This window comes from Heterodontus francisci, chromosome 24 (assembly GCF_036365525.1).
Source record: "Heterodontus francisci isolate sHetFra1 chromosome 24, sHetFra1.hap1, whole genome shotgun sequence".
Taxonomy (NCBI): domain Eukaryota; kingdom Metazoa; phylum Chordata; class Chondrichthyes; order Heterodontiformes; family Heterodontidae; genus Heterodontus; species Heterodontus francisci.
The window spans coordinates 16,668,262-16,692,913 of record NC_090394.1 but is presented as its reverse complement, the minus strand read 5'-3'; the positions used below and the strand labels follow the sequence as shown (position 1 = coordinate 16,692,913).

At 44.8% G+C, this 24,652-nt stretch overlaps 1 protein-coding gene across 1 annotated transcript; it reads left to right on the top strand.

The window, feature by feature from the left end:
• Positions 1–13,249: 13,249 nt before the first annotated feature.
• LOC137383591 (putative nuclease HARBI1) lies at positions 13,250–14,086 on the top strand. Its single transcript, XM_068056748.1, has one exon. It carries the CDS (start codon positions 13,250–13,252, stop codon positions 14,084–14,086), a length of 837 nt encoding a protein of 278 aa, XP_067912849.1.
• The last annotated feature ends 10,566 nt before the right edge of the window (positions 14,087–24,652 follow it).

Genomic DNA, 24,652 nt, shown 5'->3' with positions numbered 1-24,652 from the left:
CCCCAAAGTCTGTCCACCATCTACAAGGCACAAGTCAGGAGTGTGATGAAATATTCTCCACTTACCTGGAAGGGCACAGCTCCAACAACACTCAAGAAGCTCGACACCATCCAGGACAAAGCAGCCCGTAAACCCCATCCACAACATTCACTCCCTCCACCACCGATGCACAGTGGCAGCAGTGTGTGCCATCTACAAGATGCACCGCAGCAACGTCCCAAGGCTCCTTCGTCAGCACCTTCCAAACCCGCGACCTCTACCACCTAGAAGGATAAGGGCAGCAGATGCATGGGAACACCACCAACTGCAAGTTCCCCTCCAAGCCACACACCATCCTGATTTGGAACTATATCGCCGTTTCTCACTGTTGTTGGGTCAAAATCCCGGAACTCCCTTCCTAACAGCACTGTGGGTGTACCTACACCCCAAGGACTGCAGCGGCTGAAGAAGGCAGCTCACCACCACCTTCTCAAGGGCAATTAGGGATGGGCAATAAATGCTGGCCTAGCCAGCGATGCCCATATCCCATGAATGAATATAAAAAGACCATTGCATTCTGGCTGGTCATTTCGTGGATTTGCCATTTGTGATATTTGGTACACTCCTTTTGCTTTCTGCAATGCTGTACCTGTCTTGCATCCAACTGTGGCTTGTCCTGGTGTCGAGCCACTTGTTCTGGCTTTGACTTTCTGCATTGGCATTTTCAGTGTCCTCTGCTGCCACGTGCCTTGCATGTGTTGTGGAAAGCCGGACAATGTCTGGGTGCATGTACAAGATCGCACCACCTGCATGACTTAACAGGTTTGTTTGAACTGACTACAGTGCCAATGGTGGACGTCGTGCACAGAGCCTGTAAACTCTGTCCACCCATAAGGATTGCTTCATACTTGCGTCTGCTTTTCAGCTATGTTTCCAAGCTGTAATCTTTGGGTTGGTCCAAAATATCCTATTGAAATGCCTCGAGAGGAGTAGAAGCTTTCATGAGCTCAATAATTCATTCAGCCAGCTCTGCCTCTGAAAAGTAGCAATCACGCCCCTTAGCTTGGCACCAGCGCATAAACTGATCTATCGTCTCCTTTGGTTGCTGTCTGAAAAACATAAATTCAAGACGGTGTTTGCGAATATTGAGCTTAACTCTAAATGGTCTTCCAGTGTAGACCATATTTTGTCTGGGTCTTTGAGGTTGTCTTCTGACATTCTTGATGTGTTCAGTCTGTGGAGACCTTCATTTCCTTTGGCTATTTTTAATTTGATGGCTTGTCTGTCTAGCTCAGAGATGCCAGGTCCAGAAAACATAGTCCCATCCATTGCCAGAAGAAATTTAATTCAGTAAGGAGGTCTGCCGCCTTCCAAATCAGGATTGGGAATTTTGTAGTCATCCCGTCAGTGTTCACAGGAGTTTCAATGATATCGTTGGAAGGAACAAATATTCAGGCTTGCACAGTTCTTTGGGGCTTACATTCTCTGGCTCCACTGGCTTGCAGATCCTCGGATGGGCACACCCTGTTGCTGGATATAGGATTGATGACTCTGCTGCTGAAGCAGTCCTGTGCTTTTGTTAGGCCCCGCCCACGAATCTGCATCTCAACACGACCATGCCCTGACACCTGAAGAAATTGTCTAATGGCGATGGTCTTTTTCAGCCTTCTTCAAGCTGTTGGAGGCTGCCGCTTGATAGACTCTTTTGCCCGGCCCTGTCACGAATGTTTGTTCACAACCCACACCCTGGTACTCCTGATCTGGTGGCCCATTGGAGAAGTAGTTGCTCCTGTTAATGCAGCCTGGCCCCGCGCCACACCTCACGGAGTCGGTTCTCTAACAATCGTTCCTGTGCAATCTGTAGCAGCAGTTGGACTCAGACTTACACTCCCCCGATTTGAAGTTGTTTTACTGGGACCCAACACCTGCTTGGTGGCCCAACCATGTGGATCTGCTATGTAATGGATCCCTACACTGTTGCAAAATCATTCAGAGACTTCCACGCTGCTGTAAGTACTGCAAATATACTTTTTAGATCTTTAAACTTCCAGATACTGGAATTCTGTGGTGTATGGAGGGGTTCAGTGTTGCAGGTTCTGCAAAATCCTCAGTTCAAATCTTCAAAAACCATCAGCTGCCACCATATTGTGTTTTCTACTTTACACAAGCACACCAACTATAGGAAGAGTATTGGCTACTCAATTACATGGGTTCTTTAATTTGAAGAGATGAAACTATCTGAGAGGCTAGTTAAGTTGTCTGCTCTCTCGGACTGCTCCTATCTTCTGCCTGATGATCACATGAGTATATACATCACATCCTGTCTGGTGATGCATAACAGTTTTAGATATGCCCCTTAAAGGTATACCACAACATATAAAATGGGCAGCATCAATTCACCTGCACATAATACATCTCTCTGATTTTCATTTCCATTGACTTCAAGGGATAGATATATATTAGGCTGATGAATTAGTAATGCCCATTTTACATTACCATCGAAAATCACAATTACCCGCAATGAGTGACACTTAGCAGGCCTGTCAGTCCCTGGACTCACCTGGGGATCTTGTGCACTGGATTCCATCTTGAACAACTGCTAATCAGTGGAATTTAGCGGTAGGTGGCCCCAAGCGTTGTCCGGCTCAAGATGAGATCTCAAAATGAATCTATTCCAATTGTTGATTTATGTTGGTACCACTGGAGATCATGATGGTTGATAACATTAGTTCTTTACAATCACATTGAGAAAGGACAAAAGGCAGCTTGATATTTCTCTTTCTTTTTCAATGATAGGAATGTTACAATAAAGCTTATGCTTGCAGCATATAAGATATGCCTAAACTGTTCCCTATCATGGTTCAGAACTCCTAGACATGCTGCTCCTTCCTTCAATCCATGTATATGGTGTATATACATTTCCAGGTGGTATTGAATAGGAACCTTGTTACAAAATCTCACCTGATATGCATAAGAAAAATTGTTACAGCATAAATACATAGTTGCTTGATAGGGAACAACTGGGTGTTGATCAGACTGGAGCAGGTTTGGAAGTGGTATACCCCCAAGGGTCAGTGCTGGGTCCATGTTTGTTCTCAGCATGTACAAATGATTTGGACTTGGGCTTTGAGAGCATGATATCAAAATTTGCTGAAGACAAAACAGTAAGAGATTTAGCAAACAGAAGTGTAAAAGGTTTCATGAGGGTAGAGAAAGGGCAGACTGGTAGCATTGCAGTCTAATGTGGAGACATGTGAGGTGATACTTTTTGGAAGAAAAACAATCAGTGGAAAGGAACTGACGGATGTGAATAGACCAAGAGATCTCAGCAGTACCTGTACCGCGGGCTCCCTTTCACTTCATCTTATCCTGCCACACCTTAATCTCCATATCTTGGTAAAAGTTGCTGATGGGTTGAGATGTCCTTTAATGCTCCCTGGGGCTTTCTAAATTTTTATACCCCTCCCCTTTAATTGTTCCCTTCCCTGTAAACTTGACATACACAAAATTTTCCCTTTCTACCAGTAACAGTGGGGGCAGAGCCGGCTTTGTGGGTGGTTGATGTGGGCGGTTTCCCAGGGTGCCAAGGTGCGGTGGGGGGGTGTGTTGTCAAGCGGATGTGAAATGAATAAATTCAAAATAAAAAATAACAATTTTGTTTAAAAGAGTTCAGGCACAAACGTATTTACATGCTAGAAAGTTTTAGGGTAAAGCTTCTGAATACATGAACATCTCAGATAATGTGGTTTTATATATCAAGTGAAAGAGCTGATTAAGAGGAGTGCAAATACGAAACAATTCAAAGTGGAAACACTCCATTTCAGAGATACGGTGTTTTGAAGTTGCATTTGTTTCCTTAAATCACGTGATGTGACAGTGCGACAAATTTCTTGCACCGTAGCAGTTCTCTGTTTTCTCGTTATTTTGTGCAAGTTGGAAAGAAGCAAAATGTCATCAGTACATAGGATTACATAGGATACACAGCACAGAAACAGGCCATTCGGCCCAACCAGTCCATGCCAGTGTTAATGCTCCACTCGAATCTCCTCCCATCTTTCCTCATAACCCTCTATTCCATTCTCCCTCATATACTTGTCTAATTTCCCGTTAAATGCACCTGTATTATTCACTTCAACTACTCCGTGTGTTAGCAAGTTGCACATTCTCACCACTCTTTGGGTAAATACGTTTCTTCAAATTCCCTATTGGATTTCTTGGTGAGGGTCATGCAGGCCCCCACCTGCCAAGAATGAGGCACATTAATGTCGCCACATGGACATTGAATTTCAAATTGTTGCTGGGAAGAAGAGAAGGCCTGTGACAAGGGGTTGCCAGGCCCCTGGCTGGAAAGACATTTCTGCATATTAACAGACAGTGCTTGTAGACAAAGGAGCTATCCCCTGCTCCAATTCAATCCACAAACAGACGTACCATGAATAAGGATTCCAAGTCGAAGAAACCATGTAAAATGTGATGGCTCTTACATATGCCTAAAAGTTGCCCAGCATGCAACAGCATCTCTGTCTGCCAGGAACGCAGGAGACAGCGCCACATCCTCCAAGCCTGTTCACAAGTGGAGCTAAAGGCAGTTATTTCTGTTTGCCTGCACAGCAGGAGATTTCCTTTAAGAGCAACAGCAGGGTGTCATTGCAAGAATGACAGCACAGTTCCCTACCCATCAACTGGAAAGCACCTGACCTGCTATCAGAATTTCAGCTCTTCAAGCAGAGTTGAGCTGTGTTTCGACAACTTAGTATTTGCGGATCCACAGAAGCAGGCAGTGAAAATATGCATTACCTTAACACTTCTGGTCCCACCAAAGAAGAGCAGAAAGACCCCACATAAATCTGGTCCACATTAGAGGATCAATTTCATGTCAGACTCAACTTCTAGGTCCATCGACTCGAATTCATGTCCTTTCCAAAGCAGCTGACTGCGTCCATTGACCAGTTTGTTAGTCTATGTCGAGCTAAGGGCTGGGAGTGTGAGTTTACTGAACCTGAACTGGCAGACTGCATTGTTGAGTTAGTGATTGCATCCACAACAATAGAGGCATACCAGAGGGATCTTTTAGAGAAGACCAAGGGCAATACAGTGGACGCCTTGCTCAAAGGTGGTCGAAAATTTGAATCTATCATTGTGGGCCAACAGAGTTTACAATCCCTATGTGCTGCGAATACCATGAATAAGGATTCTAAGTCAAGGAAACCATGTAAAATGTGACAGCTCTTACATATGCCTAAGGGTTGCCCAGCATTCAACAACATCTGTAAAGCATGTTGTATCAGGGATCACTGGAGATGTCAGTGTCGGAAAGCCAATACAGATGCTGCTGTTAAGAGTCCTGACCACAGTCAGACAGACTGTAAGAAGGTTTCACAACCTGGCAAGCTTCGCAGTTGTATTTCACATCACAACCGATTCATACACGAGGTTACGGATGACATCAACACGAGTGATGATGATAGTGATGATGAACCCAAGTTCAAGAGGGTGAGAGGAGCAGTCGTTTCACGCTGTCAATGTCACTGAACACATTGATTCAATTACTCCACTGGAGGTATTTGCATCTATTCATGTTCTATGTCTGAAAAAGGAGGGCACGCATGTGCTCTGGGCGAAGGAGAATATGGGTGCCAGCGCAAATATTTCACCTCTACGCATCTTAAAAGATATGTATCCAGGTAAATGGAGTGCCATGGTGACGGCAACAAACGCCCACTAACTGCATACATTGGGTCCCTGATCCAGTGTTTAGGAATTCATCAAGAGTAAATGCAGTAACGAGTAAAAGAGTAAATTGGGCAGCGCCAAGCGCAGTCTCCCTCCAGGCCTCAGTCACCAACTCGGAAAGGTCCTGAAGCTAGTGAGTGCAAGGAAGGCCGCAGTCCCAGAATGATCTTTAAATTTTGTCTGTATGGTGGTTTCAAACTTACCTAAAGAAGAGACTGAGGAAGTACAGCCTGTAACTGCCCAGTCTACAGCATCTCCAGCTCAGTCTGTGCCCAGTGCAGAGGCACTCAAAACAAAACACGTCCCTGTGAAGATAATCTACCCTGATGTTAGGGACGCTCTTTTGGAGCAACGGGGAAAGATGAAAGAGGTGAGCGACATGGGAGTGAGCTTGCAAAATTAGCGGTAGGACAGCAAGTCACAATACAGAATCCAGTAACTGGTACATGCAGTACTGCACAAGTCTCCTGGTTTCGACCAAAGCCACGTTTGTACAAGGTTACAACTTCTACTGGTGCTACATTGTGTAGGAATAGAGGTCAGATCAAAACTGTCTATGATCCCAGATCCATGGAAGACTCTATCGCAAAGCAGACAAGGTCGATGACGACATCCCAGGCAGAGTCTGCACATTCCACTTCCATAGAGCCGAGTCCACACACCTCTGCCCCAGATTCCGAGAAATGTTATCCTGTTTCTAAATCAGGCTGTTTGATCAACCACCCCTAGGTTATTGTGACTGATGTACTCACATGTATCTATTATTGTATGCTTACCTCCTATTACTGTTGTTGAACTGTATATAGTTAATATTACTGTTGTTGAATTGTATACATTTAAATTCTACCTACTTGAGGGGGATATGTTTCCATTTGGGAAAAGGGGGATGTTGTGTGTGTCCACCTTTAAGAGTGTGTGCTATGTTATCTTGCCAGCAGTGTAAGAGCTGTGATGTAACACACCATGTGACTTCTGGATTAGTGGCAGTCCTAAGTAAGTACCTGTACAATGAAGACCTGTCAGTACATGCAGGACCATCCATAAAGAGTCCACATTACTGCATTGCTGATCCCATCCTGAGTGGTCAGTGCTTTGTGTACAGTAGCAGCTAACACAGAGGTTAAGACAACATGCAACACTTGAGAGGGTGCAGAAGAGATTTACCAGAATGGTTCCAGGGATGGGGGATATTAATTACAAGGTTAGGTTGGAAAAGCTGGGGTTGTTCTCCTTGGAGCAAAGGAGATTGAGGGGAGATTTGATAGAGGTGTACAGATTATGACAGATTTAGATGGGAACCTGAGAGGGAGCTCAGATTGCAGGGAAGCAAAACTGTAACTTGTCAGGGGTGTGGGAACCAGGAGCAAGTATCAGAGAGGAATACCAAAGCGCACAGACTACTGGGGAAGATAGAAAGCACTAGAGTAGGTATTAGTAAGTTATTAGGTGGGGTCAGAATAAGGGAGAAAATAATGGAGTCTGAATCAGGGTTAATGTGCATGTATGTGAATGCACAGAGTGTGATTAATAAGACTGGTGAGGTACAGGCGCAGATTGCCATGTGGAAATATGATGTTGTGGCTATAACAGAGACCTGGCTCAAAGAAGGGCAGGACTAGGTGTTAAATATTCCTGGATACAAGATGTTCAGGAAAGATAGGAAAGGGATAAAATGGGGAGAGGTAGCGGTATTGATTAAGGAGAGCATTGTAGTGCTGGAGAGAAAGGATGTCCAGAGGGATCGAGGACAAAATCAATTTGGCTACAACTAAGGAGCAAAAAAGGTGCAGTTACATTGCTCGGTGTTGTCTATAGGCCACCAGCTAGTGGGAAGGACATGGAGGAACATATTTGGATGGAAATTACAGAGAGGCGAAAAAATTATAGGGCAGTTATAATGGGGACTTTAATTGTCCAAACATAGACTGGGATGATAGTAGTGTAAAGGGCAGTGAGGGGCAAGAGTTCCTAGAGTGTGTTCAGGAAAATTTTCTACAACAGTATGTTGCTAGTCCAATGAGAAAGGAGGCACTGCTAGACCTGATTCTTGGGAAAGAGGTGGGCCAAGTAGATCAAGTATCTGAAGGAAAGCATTTAGGGGATAGTGATCATTGTATCATAAGGTTTAGGTTGACTATGGAAAAGGACAAAGAGCAATCCAGGGTAAGGATAATTAACTGGACGAAGGTGAACTTCAATGGGGTAAGAATGCAGCTGGGACAAAGAAATTGGAGTAAAAAGTTGGCAGGAAAACCAGTAGATGAACAATGCGTTACCTTCAAAGAAGAAATAGTTCAGGCACAGTCAAGGTATGTTCCTTCGAAGGGGAAAAGTAGAGCAAACAAATCCAGAGCTCCCTGGATGACAAAAGAGGTAGAGATTAAGGTAAAGAAAAAAAAGTGTGCTTATGACAGATGCCAGGTAGAAAATACTATTGAGAACCAGGCTGAATCTAGAAGGTCCAGAGGGGAAGTGAAAAAGCAAATAAGAGAAGCAAAGAGAGAGCATGAAAAAAGACTGGCAGCTAACATTAAAGGAAATCTCAAAGATTTTCCATAAGCATATAAATAGTAAAAAGGTGGTAAAAGGAGGAGTGGGGCCGATTAGAGACCAGAAAGGGGATTTACACATGGAGACAGAGGGCATAGCTGAGGAATTAAATGTATATTTTGCACTGTCTTTACCAAGGATGAAGATGCAACCCAGGCAATGTTGAAAGAGGAGGTAAGTCAGACCATAGAATGTTTAAAATTGATAAAGAGGAAGTATTGGATAGGCTGTCTGTGCTTAAAGTGAATAAAGCAACAGGATCAGATGAGATGCATCCAAGGATACTGAGGGAAGTGAGGGTAGAAATCACAGAGGCACTGGCTATCGTCTTTCAGTCTTCCTTAGACTCAGGGGTGGTGCCAGAGGATTGGAGAATTGCAAACGTTACACCCTTGTTCCATAAAGGATGTAAAGATAAGCCCAGCAATTACAGGCCAGTCAGTTTAACTTTGGTGTTGGGAAAACTTCTAGAAAAAATAATGCGGGACAAAATCGATAGTCACATAGACAAATGTACGTTAATTAAGGAAAGCCAGCATGGATTTCCTAAGGGAATATTATGTTTAACTGACTTGCTGGAGTTTTTTGAGGAGGCAACAGAGAGGGTTGATGTGAGCAATACTATTGATGTGGTGTATATGGACTTTCAAAAGGCGTTTGATACAGTGTCACACAACAGACTTGTGAGCAAAATTCCAGCTCATAGAATAAAAGGGACGGTAGCAACATGGATACGATGTTGGCTGAGTGATAGGAAACAAAGAGTAGTGGTTAATGGATGTTTTTCGGGCTGGAGAAAGGTTTGTAGTGGAGATCCCCAGGGATCAGTGTTGGGACCCTTGCTTTTCCGGATATATATTAATGACCTAGACCTTGGTGTACAGGGCACAATTTCAAAGTTTGTAGATGTTATGAAACTTGGAAGCATTGCAAGCTGTGAGGAGGATAGTGTAGAACTTCAAAAGGACATAGGCAAGTTGGTGGAATGGGCAGACAGGTGGCAGATGAAGTTCAATGCAGAGAAATGTGAAGTGATTCATTTTGGTAGGAAGAACATGGACAGACAATATAGAATAAAGGGTACAATTCTAAAGGGGGTGCAGGAGCAGATGGACCTAGGTGTATATGTGCATAAGTCATTGAAGGTGGCAGGACAGGTTGAAAGAGCGGTTCATAAAGTACACAGTATCCTGGGCTTTATTAATTGGGGCATAGAGTACAAGAGCAAGGAAGTTATAAGACGCTAGATCGGCCTCAGCTGGAGTATTGCATCCAATTCTGGGCGCCACATTTTAGGAAAGACGTGAGGGCATTGGAGAGAGTACAGAAAGGATTCATGAGAATGATTCTAAGGAAGAGGAATTTCAGTTATGAAGATGAATTGGAGAAGTTAGGACTGTTTTCCTTGGAGAAGAGAAGGCTGAGAGGTGATATAATAGAGGTATTCAAAATCATGAGAGGTCTGGACAGAGTAGATAGAGGGAAACTGTTCCCACTTATGAAAGGATCGAGAATGAGAGGACACAGATTTAAAGTATTTGGTAAGAGAAGCAAAAGTGACATGAGGAAAAGCTTTTTCACGCAGCAAGTGGTTAAGGCCTGGAATGCGCTGCCTGAGAACATGGTGGAAGCAGGTTAAATTGAAGCATTCTAAAGGGAATTAGGCAGTTATATAAAAAGGAAGAATGTGCAGGGTTAAGGGGAGAAGGCAGGGGAATGGAACTGAGGGAATTGCTCTTTCAGAGAGCCAGTGTGGACATGATGGGCTGAATGGCCTCCTTCTGCACTGTAATGATTCTGTGATTCTGAGATAAGTTAGGCAAGGAAAAACTGTTCCCATTAACTGATGGTACAAGGTCAGAGGACACAGATTGAAGGTTTTAGCCAAGAGATGCAGTGGAAAAGTGAGGAAGAACCTCTTTATGCAGAGCGTGGTAATGACCTGGAACTCACTGTCCACAAGAGTGGTAGAAGCGGAGACAATCAATGATCTCAAAAGGAAATTGGATGGGCAGTTGAATGGAGTAAACTTACATGGCTGCGGAGATCAAGTGGAGGAGTGGGGCTGACTGGATTGCACCGCGGAGAGCCAACATGGATTTGATGGGCTGAATGGCCTCCTTCTATGGCTTAAATGATTCTATAGGACTCTATGTACAGTACAGTGGCCCAGCCAAAGTTCTATACAAGTTTAACATTACCTGTCTACTTTTCAATTCTATCCCTCGAGAAATCAACCCGTGTTTAATATGCGTTTTTATGATCTTGTTAACTTGTGTCGCTACTTTTAGTGATTTATGTATCCGTATTTCTGATCAGTTCTTCCCTTTGTCCCTCTTATTTCCTTTTTCAATTCTACTCTGTACTTCCTGTATTCTGCTTGGTTCTCTACAGTATTATGAATCTGACATTTATCATCAGCCTTTTTCTGTTTCATTTTAATTTCTATATCTTTCATAATCCAGGGAGCCCCAGCACCCCATTCTGGGAATGCTGCTAATCTGTATCCAAACGATTGCCTCTCTGACAGTCTCCCCATTGCTCATTCCCTGTTCTACCTGCCAACCTTTGTTTCCAATTCACCTGGGCAAGAACCTTTTTCGACTTATTCAATTAGCCCTCTTCCAGTTCAGTATGTTCACATTTGTTACGGCCAGGTGAGGAGTGGGGGGTGGGGGGGGGGGGGGGGGGGGGTGTCAAAGGCTTCCCTCTTGTCCTTTCTCTTTTGACTGCAACAAGGTTTATTCCCTTTTTAAAACCGTGCTTGTGTTTACCACCTCAGTGAGTGTTTACCTTAAACCTTTAATGTCATCGTGAAAGAACCAATCAGACAGGTTTTCTTGGGTTTAATCAAAAAAGAGGTGAGTCTATTATACTTAACAATCTAAAACTGATCTAGATAAAATAATAAATTTACACTGCACATTCATGCATACACTCACATGAGTATCACACATGCACAAATAGATTTGAGGGAAAAGTAGATTTAGTGGTTGGATTAGAGCCCAGAATAAATGGAACTTAAATGCCAGTCTGTGAAGTGGATGATTCAGTGGTGTTCCAGATAAAGATATATTCTTGAAGTCCTTGGCTGATCAAAGTGCCCTTTGTGGCTGGTCACTTGGCTCAAGGCTTTCTTGCAGACTTGTAGTTGGTTCCCTTTCGCTAGTCTCTGCCTGCAGCAATCTGTAGGCTTGGAGGGATTCACAGTCGCAGACGGTTTTCAAATTTGTGTTGTATGGAGAGAGAAAGGGAGGCACAGAGCCTTCTCTGCTGCTGCACACTCAGTTACTGCTTGCCTCTTTGTCCAAGGGAAAAAATAAGCTTCCACCGAGATGGACAGTCACATGACTGCTTCAGGTTTTCTGGAACCTTCTAATGAAATTCAAGGTTAGGAATTGGCTCCACAGGCCCCAGGATGCCAATTTACACTTGGAGAGGGGTTTGCTCTTTCAAAGTCAAGGTGTTAGCATTGCCCTGCCTGCCATGCTAATGAAGCAATTTTAGGTAATTCAACCACTTATAGCAAGCCATTGTCCTGGGTCCATGCTGCTCAAACCTCTGTCTCCAGGTGGATCTTTTGTAATATGAAAAGGTGTTTCAGATGCAAATTGTGGTGGCCATTTTGGCTGCCTATTTCATAAAAAGTTAATTGCAGAGGTTTTCCTATTAGAAGTTTATGTAAGTTTTCAACCAATTAATTAAAAATTTCTCATTTGGCATATCGTGTTTTCTTGACACATTTGATAATTCCTTGTCATTTTCTATAACTACTCTAAAGCAAAGCCCAGCTGGCGGTAAATAAAATGAATGACCAGTTAATCTCTTTTTTGTTGGTATTGGTTGAGGGAAAAGTATTAACAAGGAGGCCCAGAGCCCAAGAATACCCTACTCTTCCATGGGATCTTTAACATCCACTTGAACAGGCAAGTGAACTGCCACATTTTGTACGCTTTTACCCTTTTAATGCCAGAGATTTTTAGCTTCTGTATTGTAGACTACTCTGGTAGTTGTGCCTGCTCCCTACATTGTCATAAATGTTTCCCAGATGTCTCGGTGGAATGTCAGAGTGTGACCAGGATAACAGAGAACTTTTGATTTTAGATTACTTCTGCTACTGTTTCTATCCTGCCCCCCGTGAGACCTTGGGCTGAATTTTCGGGCTCCCCCGAGGTTGGGAACAGAGACGGGATGGGGTTGGGGACTGAAAATACTGGCACCGCTCGGCATGTCCACTTCACACTGTTCCTGCTGCCAGCTATGTTCGCCAGGGTGGGGAGAGGGCTGGGCAACAATCCAGATTTCCTTCCCATTGCAGCCAATTAAAGGACTTTAAAAGCTCGTTCAGAGCTCGTTGGAGGGGGAGGACGGAATTTTGAAGGAGGCACCGGGGTTCCAGGAGCTGCCCATTTCTGATCAGCTGAAGCAAGGAGGATATAGAGTGAGGAGCAAGTCATGGCAGCCCCAGGGAATCACCTCAGCCCCAAAGAGGGTCTTTGGGGCAAAGATGGACGTGACATTTGCAAAGGAAGTGCCCTTGGTGCTATGCAGGTAACAGGAAGGTGGGCACTCAGAGCTCAGTCATTGAATGGGGTTATCATCCCCCTGGCATCGCAAGGGCAGAAGAGCAGGGCAAGGCTACCAATAACCACAGAGCAGCCACCTGTCCAAAAGGAAGGCTGCAGCTGGCAATGGGGACAAGACGGTCAGAATTTAGGCCCAGTGCTCATGAGGGGCAACATCCTCCATAGGAAGGGAGGAACTCTGAGCAAATGGAGGGCACAGGAGAGGAAAAAGGGGCAGGAAGGACACAGAGACCATACTCCCAACACAAGATCTACCGCTGAAGACAAAGCTATCTGGAGATGATTGAGTGCCATTGGAGGCCGTGACTCTCAAGGTAGATTGTCATAGAGATCTGTGACCTTGTCACTAGGCACCTCACAACAATGGTTGTTCTGCCCTGCCAGTAGCTGTCAAAATCACTATGGCCTGGACCTTCTTCGTTTCTGACTCCTTCCAAGGAATAGCTGCGGACCTTAGTGGCATCTTACAAAAAGTTGCACGCCACTGCATCTTACTGGTCACTGATGCCCTCTTTGCCAGATTTAGAAAGTACATTTATTTAGTGACAGATATGGCCTCGCAGGGACGGAGGGCATTAGGTTTCACCATCATCACTCGATTCCCTGAGGTACAGGGCATCATCGATTGTTCCCATGTGACCATCAAGGCACCTAGTGATCAGCCAACGAAATCTATCAACAGGAAGGGCTTCTACTCCCTCAACATCCAACAGGTCTGTAACAACAACAAGAGCTTCATCCATGTGTGTGCTCACTTTCCTGGCAGCTGTCATGACTCCTTCATCCTCCATCAGTCCAGTCTGCCTCAGATCTTCACTCCATCCCCCAAAGAGCATGCCCTAGGGAACAGGGGAAATCCCTTAAAGAAATGGCTACTGACCCGACTATGGGAGCCCCAGATACAGGCACAGAGATGTTACAAACAAGGCCACCTGCCCACTAGGACAGCCATTGAGCAGGCCATTGGGCTTCTGAAGAGGCGATTCCGGTGCATGGACCAGTGGGGTGGGCCCGTCCAATACCCTCCTACAAATGTCTCTGTCATTGTGGTGGTCTGCTGCACTTTCCATAACATGGCCCTCCAGAGAGATGTGCACTTTGAGGACATTGAGGGCCTGGAAGAAGATAGCTTATCAGAGGAAAAGCAGGAGCAGGAGGTGAGAGAGGAGGAGGAAATGGAGGCGGAGGGAGATGACACTGCACAGAGAGATGCCCCTGCTGCACAACAAGGTGGCTGAGCACAGCTTGGGAGTGAAGGACTTGTGAGGATGTCATGAATGTCAGGGATTTCCTGATCCAGGAACATTTCAACTGAGCCCCTCTCGCCCAGATTGAGAGGCACAGTCTGGAAGGGAGTCTGAAACACCTGCACGAACACATGCATCGAAGACACAGCCTGGAACATCTAATCACTTACACCAATCTGCCCAGAGGCTTTGCCCTCACTGTGAAGGATCACATTATCTCTTTCACTAAATCATACCATGCTTCCTATCATGGCAGCAATAAAAGGAGTCACAGGCGTGTGACTTAAAGTGTCAACATTTGTACAGTATAAACAGACCAAAAGAGTAGACAGAGACAGTAAGAAGATACCCCAGGATCCACTTAGTGCCCCACACGAAGTGGTGACCTCTTTCTGCTACCCCTGGGAAGAGGACCTCCCTCTGCTCCCTCACAGCCTCCAACATTAGATCCAGGTCGGTATCAATGAAGCAACAGGCAGCCCTGTCCCTGGTGTCAGTCCTCCGGGGACCCTGTGACATCTCACTTCCCTCTGGTGCTCTGGAAGGCTTTGGCACAATCTGCAAATTTCTCCCTTAAGACAGCCAGAAGCCTCAGTGATGGCTGCTGTGGAGAGTCTAAACACCCACACTTCATCTGACCCACCTCTGTTCTCACCCCCACTGGCTCTAATTGGACAGGAAACCTGTTTCCTTAACAATTAAAGACTCACCCCCATGAAAATCTTAACTTTAATCAGTTTCCCACCAGAGGCAGGTTCTCACTTAAATATAAACCCGGCTCCTGTTTCCCACCTCCATGGTGAAAACTGAGCCCCATCCTTCTCTTTAAGAGGCAGCAGATTAACACTTTCATCAGATTTTAATTGCTGTCAAATTTTGTCTGATACATTCCTGTGAAGCACCATGGGACATTTTACTCTATTAAAGGCACCCCTAAGTGTAGCCAAGGTAGGTCAGAACACTTTTGCCAATCCACATCTTGTACCATTGACAGAGACTTCACTCAGCTCTTACCTCTCATATTCTTTTTCTGAGTGTCAAGGTGTCAGCAGAAGGATACCGGAGCTAATAGGGTTAAATAGGGTTATGTAGACTAGAGAGACTGTCCACTAATATTCATTATAAGCCCATCGACTCCCACAGCTACCTCGACTACACTTCCTTACACCATGCCTCCTGTAAGGACTCGATTCCATTCTCCCAGTTTCTCCGTCTCCGATGCATCTGCTCCGATGATGCAACCTTCCACAACAGTGCCTCTGATATGTTTTCCTTTTTCCTCAACCGATGAATCCCCCCCACTGTGGTTGACAGGGCCCTCAACCGTGTCCGGCCCATTTCCCACACCTCTACCCTCACCCCTTCCCCTCCCTCCCAGAACTGCGACAGGATTCCTCTTGTCCTCACTTTCCACCCCACCACATCCAGAAGATCATCCTCCACCATTTCTGCCACCTCCAGCGTGATGCCACCACCAAATGCATCTTCCCCTCCCCTCCTCTGTCAGCATTCCGAAGAGATCGTTCCCTCCGTGACACCCTGGTCTCTTCTACATTGGGGAGACCAAACACAGATTGGGTGACCACTTTGCTGAACACCTCCACTCAGTCCGAACGCATGACCTCAGCTTCCGGTTACTTGCCATTTCAACACACCCCCCTGCTCTCATGCTCACATGGGTTTTGGGACCCCGATGTTGGGACCAAATGGGGGACCCGTGACCTCACTTGCCGGGAGCGAGACTGGTGGAGCAATCTTCCCGGAGGCAGCCTCCTGATTGGCCGCCTCCACGCAAGCCATGCAATTAAGGACAGTGGGCAGGCTCTCAATGCTGCTGGCCCAATCAGCATTTGCAGCCCCCAGCGAGAGAGGTGGGCGCTGCTGAGGCACGTCAGAGACCACGAGGGCATCTCAACATGGAGGCAGGGCTGCACAGTAGTAAGCAGATAAAAAGATCTAGGTTGTTAGGTATATAAGGATGGAGGAGAACCCTCTCTGCTGAATTGGTCTTGGCCATTATTGCAGCATTTATGAAAGCAGCCCCTCTTTGCGGTGGGTGAGTGGAGGGCCATTCTGCTGTCGACAAAATGCTGGTAAAGACACAAAATCGCTGCTAATTGGCACCGTAACTATATTAATTGGCTGCCCACCTCCGTGGAGCAGGCAACTGATCCACTTCCCAGGCCACCCCTGGGAAACTTCCCCAGTAGTGGGAATGCGACTCGGCTCGCCCCTATTTTCCCGCCCCTCCCCCCACCATCTCAAAGCCTGTCACCAGGGGGCTGGGAGATTTCCGCCCAAGGTTTCAGGTTGATGACCTTTCATCAGAACAGGGAAAAGTTCAAAATGTAATAGGTTTTAACCAATTGAAAGAGGGGAGGGTGGGAAGAAGAACGAAAGCGGAGGTCTGTGATAGGGTGGAAGACAGGAGAGATTAAATGACAGAAGAGTTGGTGGTGCAAGGCCAAATAGAGTGGTAATGGGAGAAGTAAAGAAAAAAGATGTGTCTAGAGGAGGTGTGAATGGCAGAATGATGAACAGCTACTGTCCAAAAGCAAAAACAAGAGTAAACCCAGAACCTGCAAAGAGAAAGGAAACAAAGTGGAGGCAGAGGTTACGGTCTGAAATTGTTGAACTCGGTGAGTCTGGAAGTCTGTAAAGTGCCTAATCAAAAGATGAGGTGCTGTTCGTCGAGCTAACATTGAACTTCATTGGAACGCTCAAGGAGGCCGAGGACAATACCTACCCTTAGCCTCATTTCTTTAAGCATGAGAGCAGGGTGATGAATTAAAATGACAGATGACCAGAAGCTTGGAGTCACACTTGTGGACTGAACGGAGGTGTTCCACAAAGCGATCACCCAATCTGTATTTAATCTCCCCAATATAGAGCAGTCCAATTTGTGAACAGTGACTACCGTAGAAGTAAATTGTTGCTGGAATTCAGCTGGAAAGAATGTTTGGGGGCCTTGGACGGTGAGGATGTAAATGGGCAGGTGTTGCACCATCTGCGCTGACAAAGAAAGAGGCCATTGGAAGGGGAGGGGTACTGGGGTGATTTAGGAGGGGACCAGGGTATCACAGAGGGAAGAGTCCCTTCGGAATGCTGAAAGGGGAGTAAAGAGGAAGATGTGTTTGGTGGAAATGGTGAAGGATGATTTGTTGAATATGGAGGCAGGTCGGGTAGAAGGTAAGGAACAGGGAACCCTATCATGGCTCTGGGAGGGAGAGGAAGGGGTGAGAGCTGAAGTGTGTGAAATAGAATGGACCCATTTGAGGGCCCTGCCAATGACAGTGGCTGGTGGGGGCGGGATATGGGGATTTTCGGCTGAGGTCAAAGGAAGGCATAGCAGAAGCACTGGTATGGAAATTTGCAGCATCAGAACAAATGCGATGGAGACAGAGAAACTGGGAGAATGAAATGGAGTCCTTACAGGAAGCAGGGTGTGAGGAAGTGTAGACTCGGTAGTTGTGGAAGTCAGTTGGCTTGTAATGAATATTTGTTGATAGCCTATCCCCAGAAATTGAGACAGTGACGTCAAGGAAGGGAAGAGTCTGAGATGGGCCATGTGAAGGTGAGAGAAGGGTGAAAATTGGAAGCAAAGTTGGTGAAATTTTCCAGTTCAGGGTGAGAGCAGGAAATGGCACCAATACAGTCATCAGTGTACCGAGCAAAAAGGTGAGGGAGAGGGCCTGAGTAGGACTGAAACAAGAAATGTTCCACATTCCCAAAAAAGGCAGGCATAGCTAGGACTGATGCGGGAACCCACAGCAACACCTTCTATTGGGAGAAAGTGAGTGGAGTTAATGGAGAAGTTGTTCAATGTGAGAACAGGTTCAGCCAAGCAGAAGAGGGTGGTGGTGGATGGGGACTGGTTGGGCCTCCGTTCAAGGAAGGTGTGGAGAGTCCTCAGACCGTCCTGGTGGGGGATGGAGTCATCGAGAGATTGGACGCCCATGGTGAGGAGTGAATATTTCTGCCACAATACCTACCCTTAGCCTCATTTCTTTAAGAGTGCTTGTTGTGATGTTTGTAGGATTATTCAAATAATTTAGATCTTGTAATGGCCATTTCATTATGGATCTGGCAGATATTTCGCACCCATTCAACTATAAGATTGCAATTAAACATTTGGAACTGGCATACCTATAATCTGTGCAAATTCATCTCTGCTTAAGCTGTCAGTCCTGGCTCAGTGGATAGCACTGTTGCGTCTGAGGGCTGCATTCAAGTCCCACTCCAGAGACTTGAGTGCAAACCCTAAGCTGACACTCCAGTGCCGTACTGAGGGAGTGCTGCACTGTCGAAGGTGCCATTTTTCGGATGAGATGTGAAACTGAGGCCCCTTCTTGCCCTCTCAGGTGGACGTGAAAGATACCATGGCACTATTTCGAAGAAAAGCAGCGGCATTTGCCCCTGTATCCAGGCCAATATTTATCCCTCAATCAACATTACCAGAACAGATGACCTGCACATTGCTGTTTGTGGGATCTTGCTGTGTGCAAATTGGCTGCCGCATTTCCTACATTACAGCAGTGACAACACTTCAAAAGTACGTCATTGCCTGCAAAGTGCTTTGGGACATCTGGTGGACCTGAAAGATGCTATATAAATGCAAATCTTTCTTTTTTTAAGTAGATTGCTAGAGGTTACGATTAAGTAGAAGTTGCAGTGGACTCTACAATGCACTGGTAAAATCTCACTGAAGGTAATGTGTTCAATTCACCATGATGTGTACAAAGCATTGGAGCAAGTGAACAGCAGCCAGACTGATTCCAGTTGAAGAGGCAATGTGCGATAAAGGAAGATTCTTGACACAATAGCTCTATAGTTTAGAAAGAAAGCAGTTAAAGAGGGACTCATCAATTAATATAAAAGATTAGACTGTTTAGATAAAATAAACCCAGAGTACTAGTTTAAAAAATGTGAGTGGGCTATGTCAACTGGATCCTCCCCCTCCCACTGCAAGTTCCTCTCCAGCCCTGAGCAGATGTCCCGAACCCTGGCACCAGTTAAGCAACAGAGCCTTTTGGACTCTCGCTCTTGGCTGCAGAGAATGGTGTCTATCCCCCTGACTATACTGTCCCCTACTACAGTTACATACTAGGTTCTTTATGCTGCCACCATATGAAGTCTAGCCAGAGAGGTTCTTAGACTGTAGTGTTTAAACATTAAACTTTATTATATATTAACTATATACACTCCACACTAGCCTGTGTGTCTCCTTCAAAAACCATGCTGTAACTGTTCTTGAGTCTCTCCCACATAGTCTCTTACCTCATCCTGGTGGGCAGTAATCTTTACATCCTCTCAAGATTAACCCTCTGATACCCTTATACTACATCTCCCCCCAAGTCTTTATCCCAAAATACATTTACATACATTCATTTTTTTTAATTTACATGATACCCCATCTCCCCCCAAGTCTCTGACCTCATACATTCAATCTGTCAGGAGGCTCTACAACTCTCCCTGATCCTTTTGTCGTCAGATGTAGAAGCTTAGTAGTCTTTCTCTGATCCCTTGTTTCTTGACTTGGATAGCCTTTGCTGAGGCTTGTAGCATTCGCTGCTTTTTGAATTTTCAGTTCATCATCTGAGTTGTCTAAATGTATGACTGATTGACACCTTTGGTGTAAAGGAATAAAATTCCTTCTATTTCTCTGTATAGAAACTTCTTGAGTTTGTACTCAATAAAATCGCTGTTGATTCTCGTCTTTCATTTTGGTCTCATACCTATATCATTTGCCCTTCTGACAACTTTGGTAGGTTTCTTGTACGGTATCTTCTGTTATAATTATGGGTCTGTTTGTTTCGATATGACTTTCCCTTGTCTTGCACTTTCTGATAATCTTTGCTTTGCAATCCTGGAAGTAATTTCTTGGGTATAATTGGAAGTTGCTTTTGAACCTTTCTTCCCATTGAGAGTTCTGATGGTGCTAATCCACATAATAATGGAGTAGATCTGTATGTCAGAAGTGTTAATTGGAAATCTTGATATTTCATCAATATAGTTTTAATGGTTCTGACTGCTCGCTCAGCTTCTCCATTTGATTGTGGATACTTAGGAGAGCTTGTTAGGTGAACAAATCCACATTCTTCCACAAAGTGTGTGAAGTAATCATTGACAAATTATGGTCCATTATCAAATACTATCTGATCAGGTATACCATGTGTTGCGAAAGCATCTAGTAAAACTCTGATGACTGCTTCAGTTGTTGTTGTGTACATTCGTTTAACTTTGATCCAGCTTGAGAAGTAATCAATTCTAATTAGATAGGATCTTCCCTCAAAGAAGAATAAATCCATCACCAACCATTCCCACAGTCTACTTGGGAATTGGGTCGAAATTAGTGGTTTTCTTTGATCTTGTCTGTGAACCTGACAATTTTGTTGGACTTGCTTCTTCCTAAGTTCTCTGTCTGTGTAGCACTCCTGTCGGAACTTGCTGCATTTCTCTTTCTCTCTCTTGTAATCTTTGAGCGGCATGGTGGGCTGTGCTGTCTTGTGTGGGTTCTTTCCGCATTGTGTGGGCTCTGGTGGAATCCGCACTCTCTGCAATGCTCGTGTCAGGTTAGGGGGGATTCTCCCTGTGTCCTGGCTCCTGGATTCTTCTTGTTTATCTTCTTCAACTTTCTTTATAAGATGAAGGTCAATACAAGTTCTTCTACTCATGAGTGAGAACTCCTGACTGCTTAGGACGTACAGTGTTTCTAATATCTGCTTTCCGTTATATTGAAGCATTGCTTGTAACTTCCCTTTTACTGCAAGTACAACACCTCCTGGGCCATGTAACTGTGTTTCTGTTGTTTGCAGAACATGTGTGGCTAACCATAGCTCTTTATCTGACAGGATCATCACACTTGGGCGGCACAGTGGCGCAGTGGTTAGCACCGCAGCCTCACAGCTCCAGCGACCCGGGTTCAATTCTGGGTACTGCCTGTGTGGAGTTTGCAAGTTCTCCCTCTGTCTGCGTGGGTTTCCTCCGGGTGCTCCGGTTTCCTCTCACATGCCAAAGACTTGCAGGTTGATAGGTAAATTGGCCATTAGCAATTGCCCCTAGTATAGGTAGGTGGTAGGGAAATATAGGAACAGGTGGGGATATGGTAGGAATATGGAATTAGTGTAGGATTAGTATAAATGGGTGGTTGATGGTCAGCACAGACTCGGTGGGCCGAAGGGCCTGTTTCAGTGCTGTATCTCTAAACTTGCTCCAGTGTCAAGTTTGAAATTAGTGATATGTCATTGACGTATATGTCTGCTGACCAAAATGCTTGTTTCAGATAATTAATCTTGCCCAGAAAATAATTTGATTGATCTGCTGCTGGAGGTTGCTTAACTTCATTTCCCTCCCTATTCTTAACTACTTTTTCTGTCGAGTTTGAGGTATTCGAGATTTTATTTCAGTACATTTTACCGAAATGCCCAATTTTTCTGCATAAAAGCATTCTGCTCTATTGCCTGAACATGTTCACGCCTGTGAGAAGTTTTTGCACCACAGCACTGGCAGGGTTTAAAGGCATCTTTCGCTCTCCCCCTCCAGTGTACCTTTTATCTTGGTGCCTGTTATTCAGCCCTCTGGTGAAGGAACTGAACTGTTACACGAGATTTCCTGTACCAAGGTCTTTCCTCACCTCGTTTGATTGGTCTGGTATTGCTTTGCCAAGTGAGGTAGGAATCACAAGTGTTTAAGACTTCATCAAATGTGGCTGATGTTTCATCATTATGTTATCTTGCTATTATATCATTAGCTACAGCACAAATCAAATATAATAATGTATGTACTTGCTCTGTTTTGGGCCTACTGTCCAATTTTGATGCAATTCTATACCTGAGGAATATTTTCCTCCATAATAGCCAGTTTTGACTCTGATTGGATCCTTCCTGACTTTTGAAACTCTCTGGCACTCCCAAATTTTGATCTATTTTTTATAGACTTTTTAGAGTGTTCCTCTTTTAAGAAATTATTTTTTTCAGGCTAGCTTGCTTTGAGTGTAGCAGATGCTTGAGAGTGTTCCCCATTTGTTTATTTTTGTTTAAGCAGTTTACTGAAATGTTTACACAGCTGCCTATTGGAATTGACAGAGCTGTTCAATAAACGGTTCAAGGGTTTTCTCCTCTGCCTTTTTGAGTTAGAGTTTATTTACTTTCTTCAAGGTTGACTGCTTTAATGATTTATTTCAGCTTGGCTACATTGGTGGAGACTCTGCTGTGTTTGGGGGTTTCTCGCACTTTTTTTCTTCACTATCGTACTTTATTTCTTCAGTTCGCATGCTTTTTGTGGTTTTTTCACTCTCCACCCTCAGTGAGGGGTTGGGTTTTCCCTTTTTCCTCTCTCTCACTCACACGGAGCCTTTAGAAAATTAATTTTTAAAAGCTCTTCAAAGGCTTTTTTCTTGAGATTTTGCGATCGTCGGCACAATGACTCACCTGAATACTTGCTTTTCAGCCACACTTTCATTCTATGGAGTTTTTCTCCGCCTTCTAAGGTATGTCATTTATTTTTTTCTCCTCAGCTACTTGTTATAAAGTTCTTTTCTCTTATGGCTGAAGGATGATTGTTGCTTCAAATTTTCTCTTCTGGGTATAGAACTTCGATCCCAGTGCTACTCACCATATTATATATTTAGTTCTCTATGTTGCTACCATATAGAGTCTAGCCAGAGAGGTTCTTAGACCAAAAACAAAAACAAGAAATGCTGGAATCACTCAGCAGGTCTGGCAGCATCTGTGGAAAGAGAAGCAGAGTTAACGTTTCGGGTCAGTAACCCTTCTTCGGAACTGCCAGTTCCGAAGAAGGGTCACTGACCCGAAACGTTAACTCTGCTTCTCTTTCCACAGATGCTGCCAGACCTGCTGAGTGATTCCAGCATTTCTTGTTTTTGTTTCAGATTTCCAGCATCCGCAGTATTTTGCTTTTATTTTGAGGTTCTTAGACCGTAGTGTTTAAACATTAAACTTTATTGCATAGTAACTATATATTCTTCACACTAGCCTGTGTGTCTCCTTCAAAAGCCACGCTGTAACTGTTCTCGGTTTTTCCCACATGATCTCTTACCTCATCATGATAGGTGGTAATCTTTACCTTCTCTCAAGATTAACCCTTTCATATCCTTATACTATAACTACCACTACATTCCTATTTGCTCCCCCTACTTGAATGGTTTCCTCTACCACGGTGCCATGGTCAGTTTGCTCATCCACCCTTCAGCCCCCACTCTCATCCATACAAGTTGAAAGAACTGTTGGATAATTGCTGAGGCACCTCCACTTCTGCCTTCTCAATCCTCTTACCTGCCTTACTCACAGTCACATCCTCCTATCCCTGACCACTGACCAAATCAGAAGACCCTATCCCATAGGGTGTGACTGCCTTCCAGAACAAAATGTCTAGGTAACTTTCCCCCTCCCTGATGCATCGCAGTGTCTGTCACTCAGCCTCCAGCTCATCCACTCTGATCCAAAGCTCCTCGAGCTGCAGACACTTACTGCAGACATGTTTGTCGTGGATCACACTGGTGTCCACCAGCTCCCACATACCGCAGCTGCAACACATCACCTGCCCTGCCATCCTGATTGTGTTTTAAGTAACTAATTATTTACTTAATTAACTTTTTAATTAATGCCTCTCCTCACCAGCACTTATTGTACTAATTTAAATCTTGGTAATACAATAAACCTTACTGCTTAAAAATAAAACAAAACAGTAGACTCACCAGCTTCTTACTTCCCTTCTGCTTGTCTGTCTTAATGAATTATAAGGTAGCTACCTAAATTTTAATTTTATGTTTTTCTAATTTCCAGCTATTTACACATGCATCCTAACAACAGTGTACTAACCTAGCTATTCACAGATACTCACTAAAAGCAGTTACTCATCAACTAATCACCTTACAACTTTCCTGTGATGTCACTGCTTGAATTTTCTTCAAACTCTGTCAATGCGCACTGACCTCTGAAGCTGTTTAGGTGCTCCCATGCAGGTCCGGCTCCTCTCCGCTCCCGGAAGGTAATTGAAGGCTGCAAGCCTTGCGCTGTATTTATCTGTTCCCGGTTCTAGGTGCTCCCATGCAGGTCTGGCTCCTCGCCTCTCCCTGAAGGTAAGTGAAGGCCCTGAGCTTCTCGCTATATTTATCCACTCCCAGTTCTATGTGCTCCCACACAGGTCTGGCTCCTCGCCTCTCCCTGAAGGTCCATGAAGGCCCAAAGCCTCGTGCTGTATTTATCCGCTCCCAGTTCTATGTGCTCCTACACAGGTCTGGCTCCTCGCCTCTCCCTGAAGGTCCATGAAGGCCCAAAGCCTCGTGCTGTATTTATCCGCTCCCAGTTCTATGTGCTCCTACACAGGTCCAGCTCTATGAATTTCCTACAGTATCTTGTCAACCCCAAAAGTGACCTGAGCGTGGTTAGTGATCCTGGATGGAGCAGCTCTTGGACGTTTTCCTTTTTGCCCCATTTATTGCTTGCTCCCCAGGCCGAATAGTAAGTACCAGGAATTGCACTACCTTCTGACCTATTTGTGCCTATTTGGGATTAACCTTAAGACCAGCTACTGCAA

What these genes read in the sequence shown, in the direction of transcription:
- LOC137383591 (XM_068056748.1), top strand. Translation starts at nt 13,250, where the DNA reads ATGGCCTGGACCTTCTTCGTTTCTGACTCCTTCCAAGGAATAGCTGCG.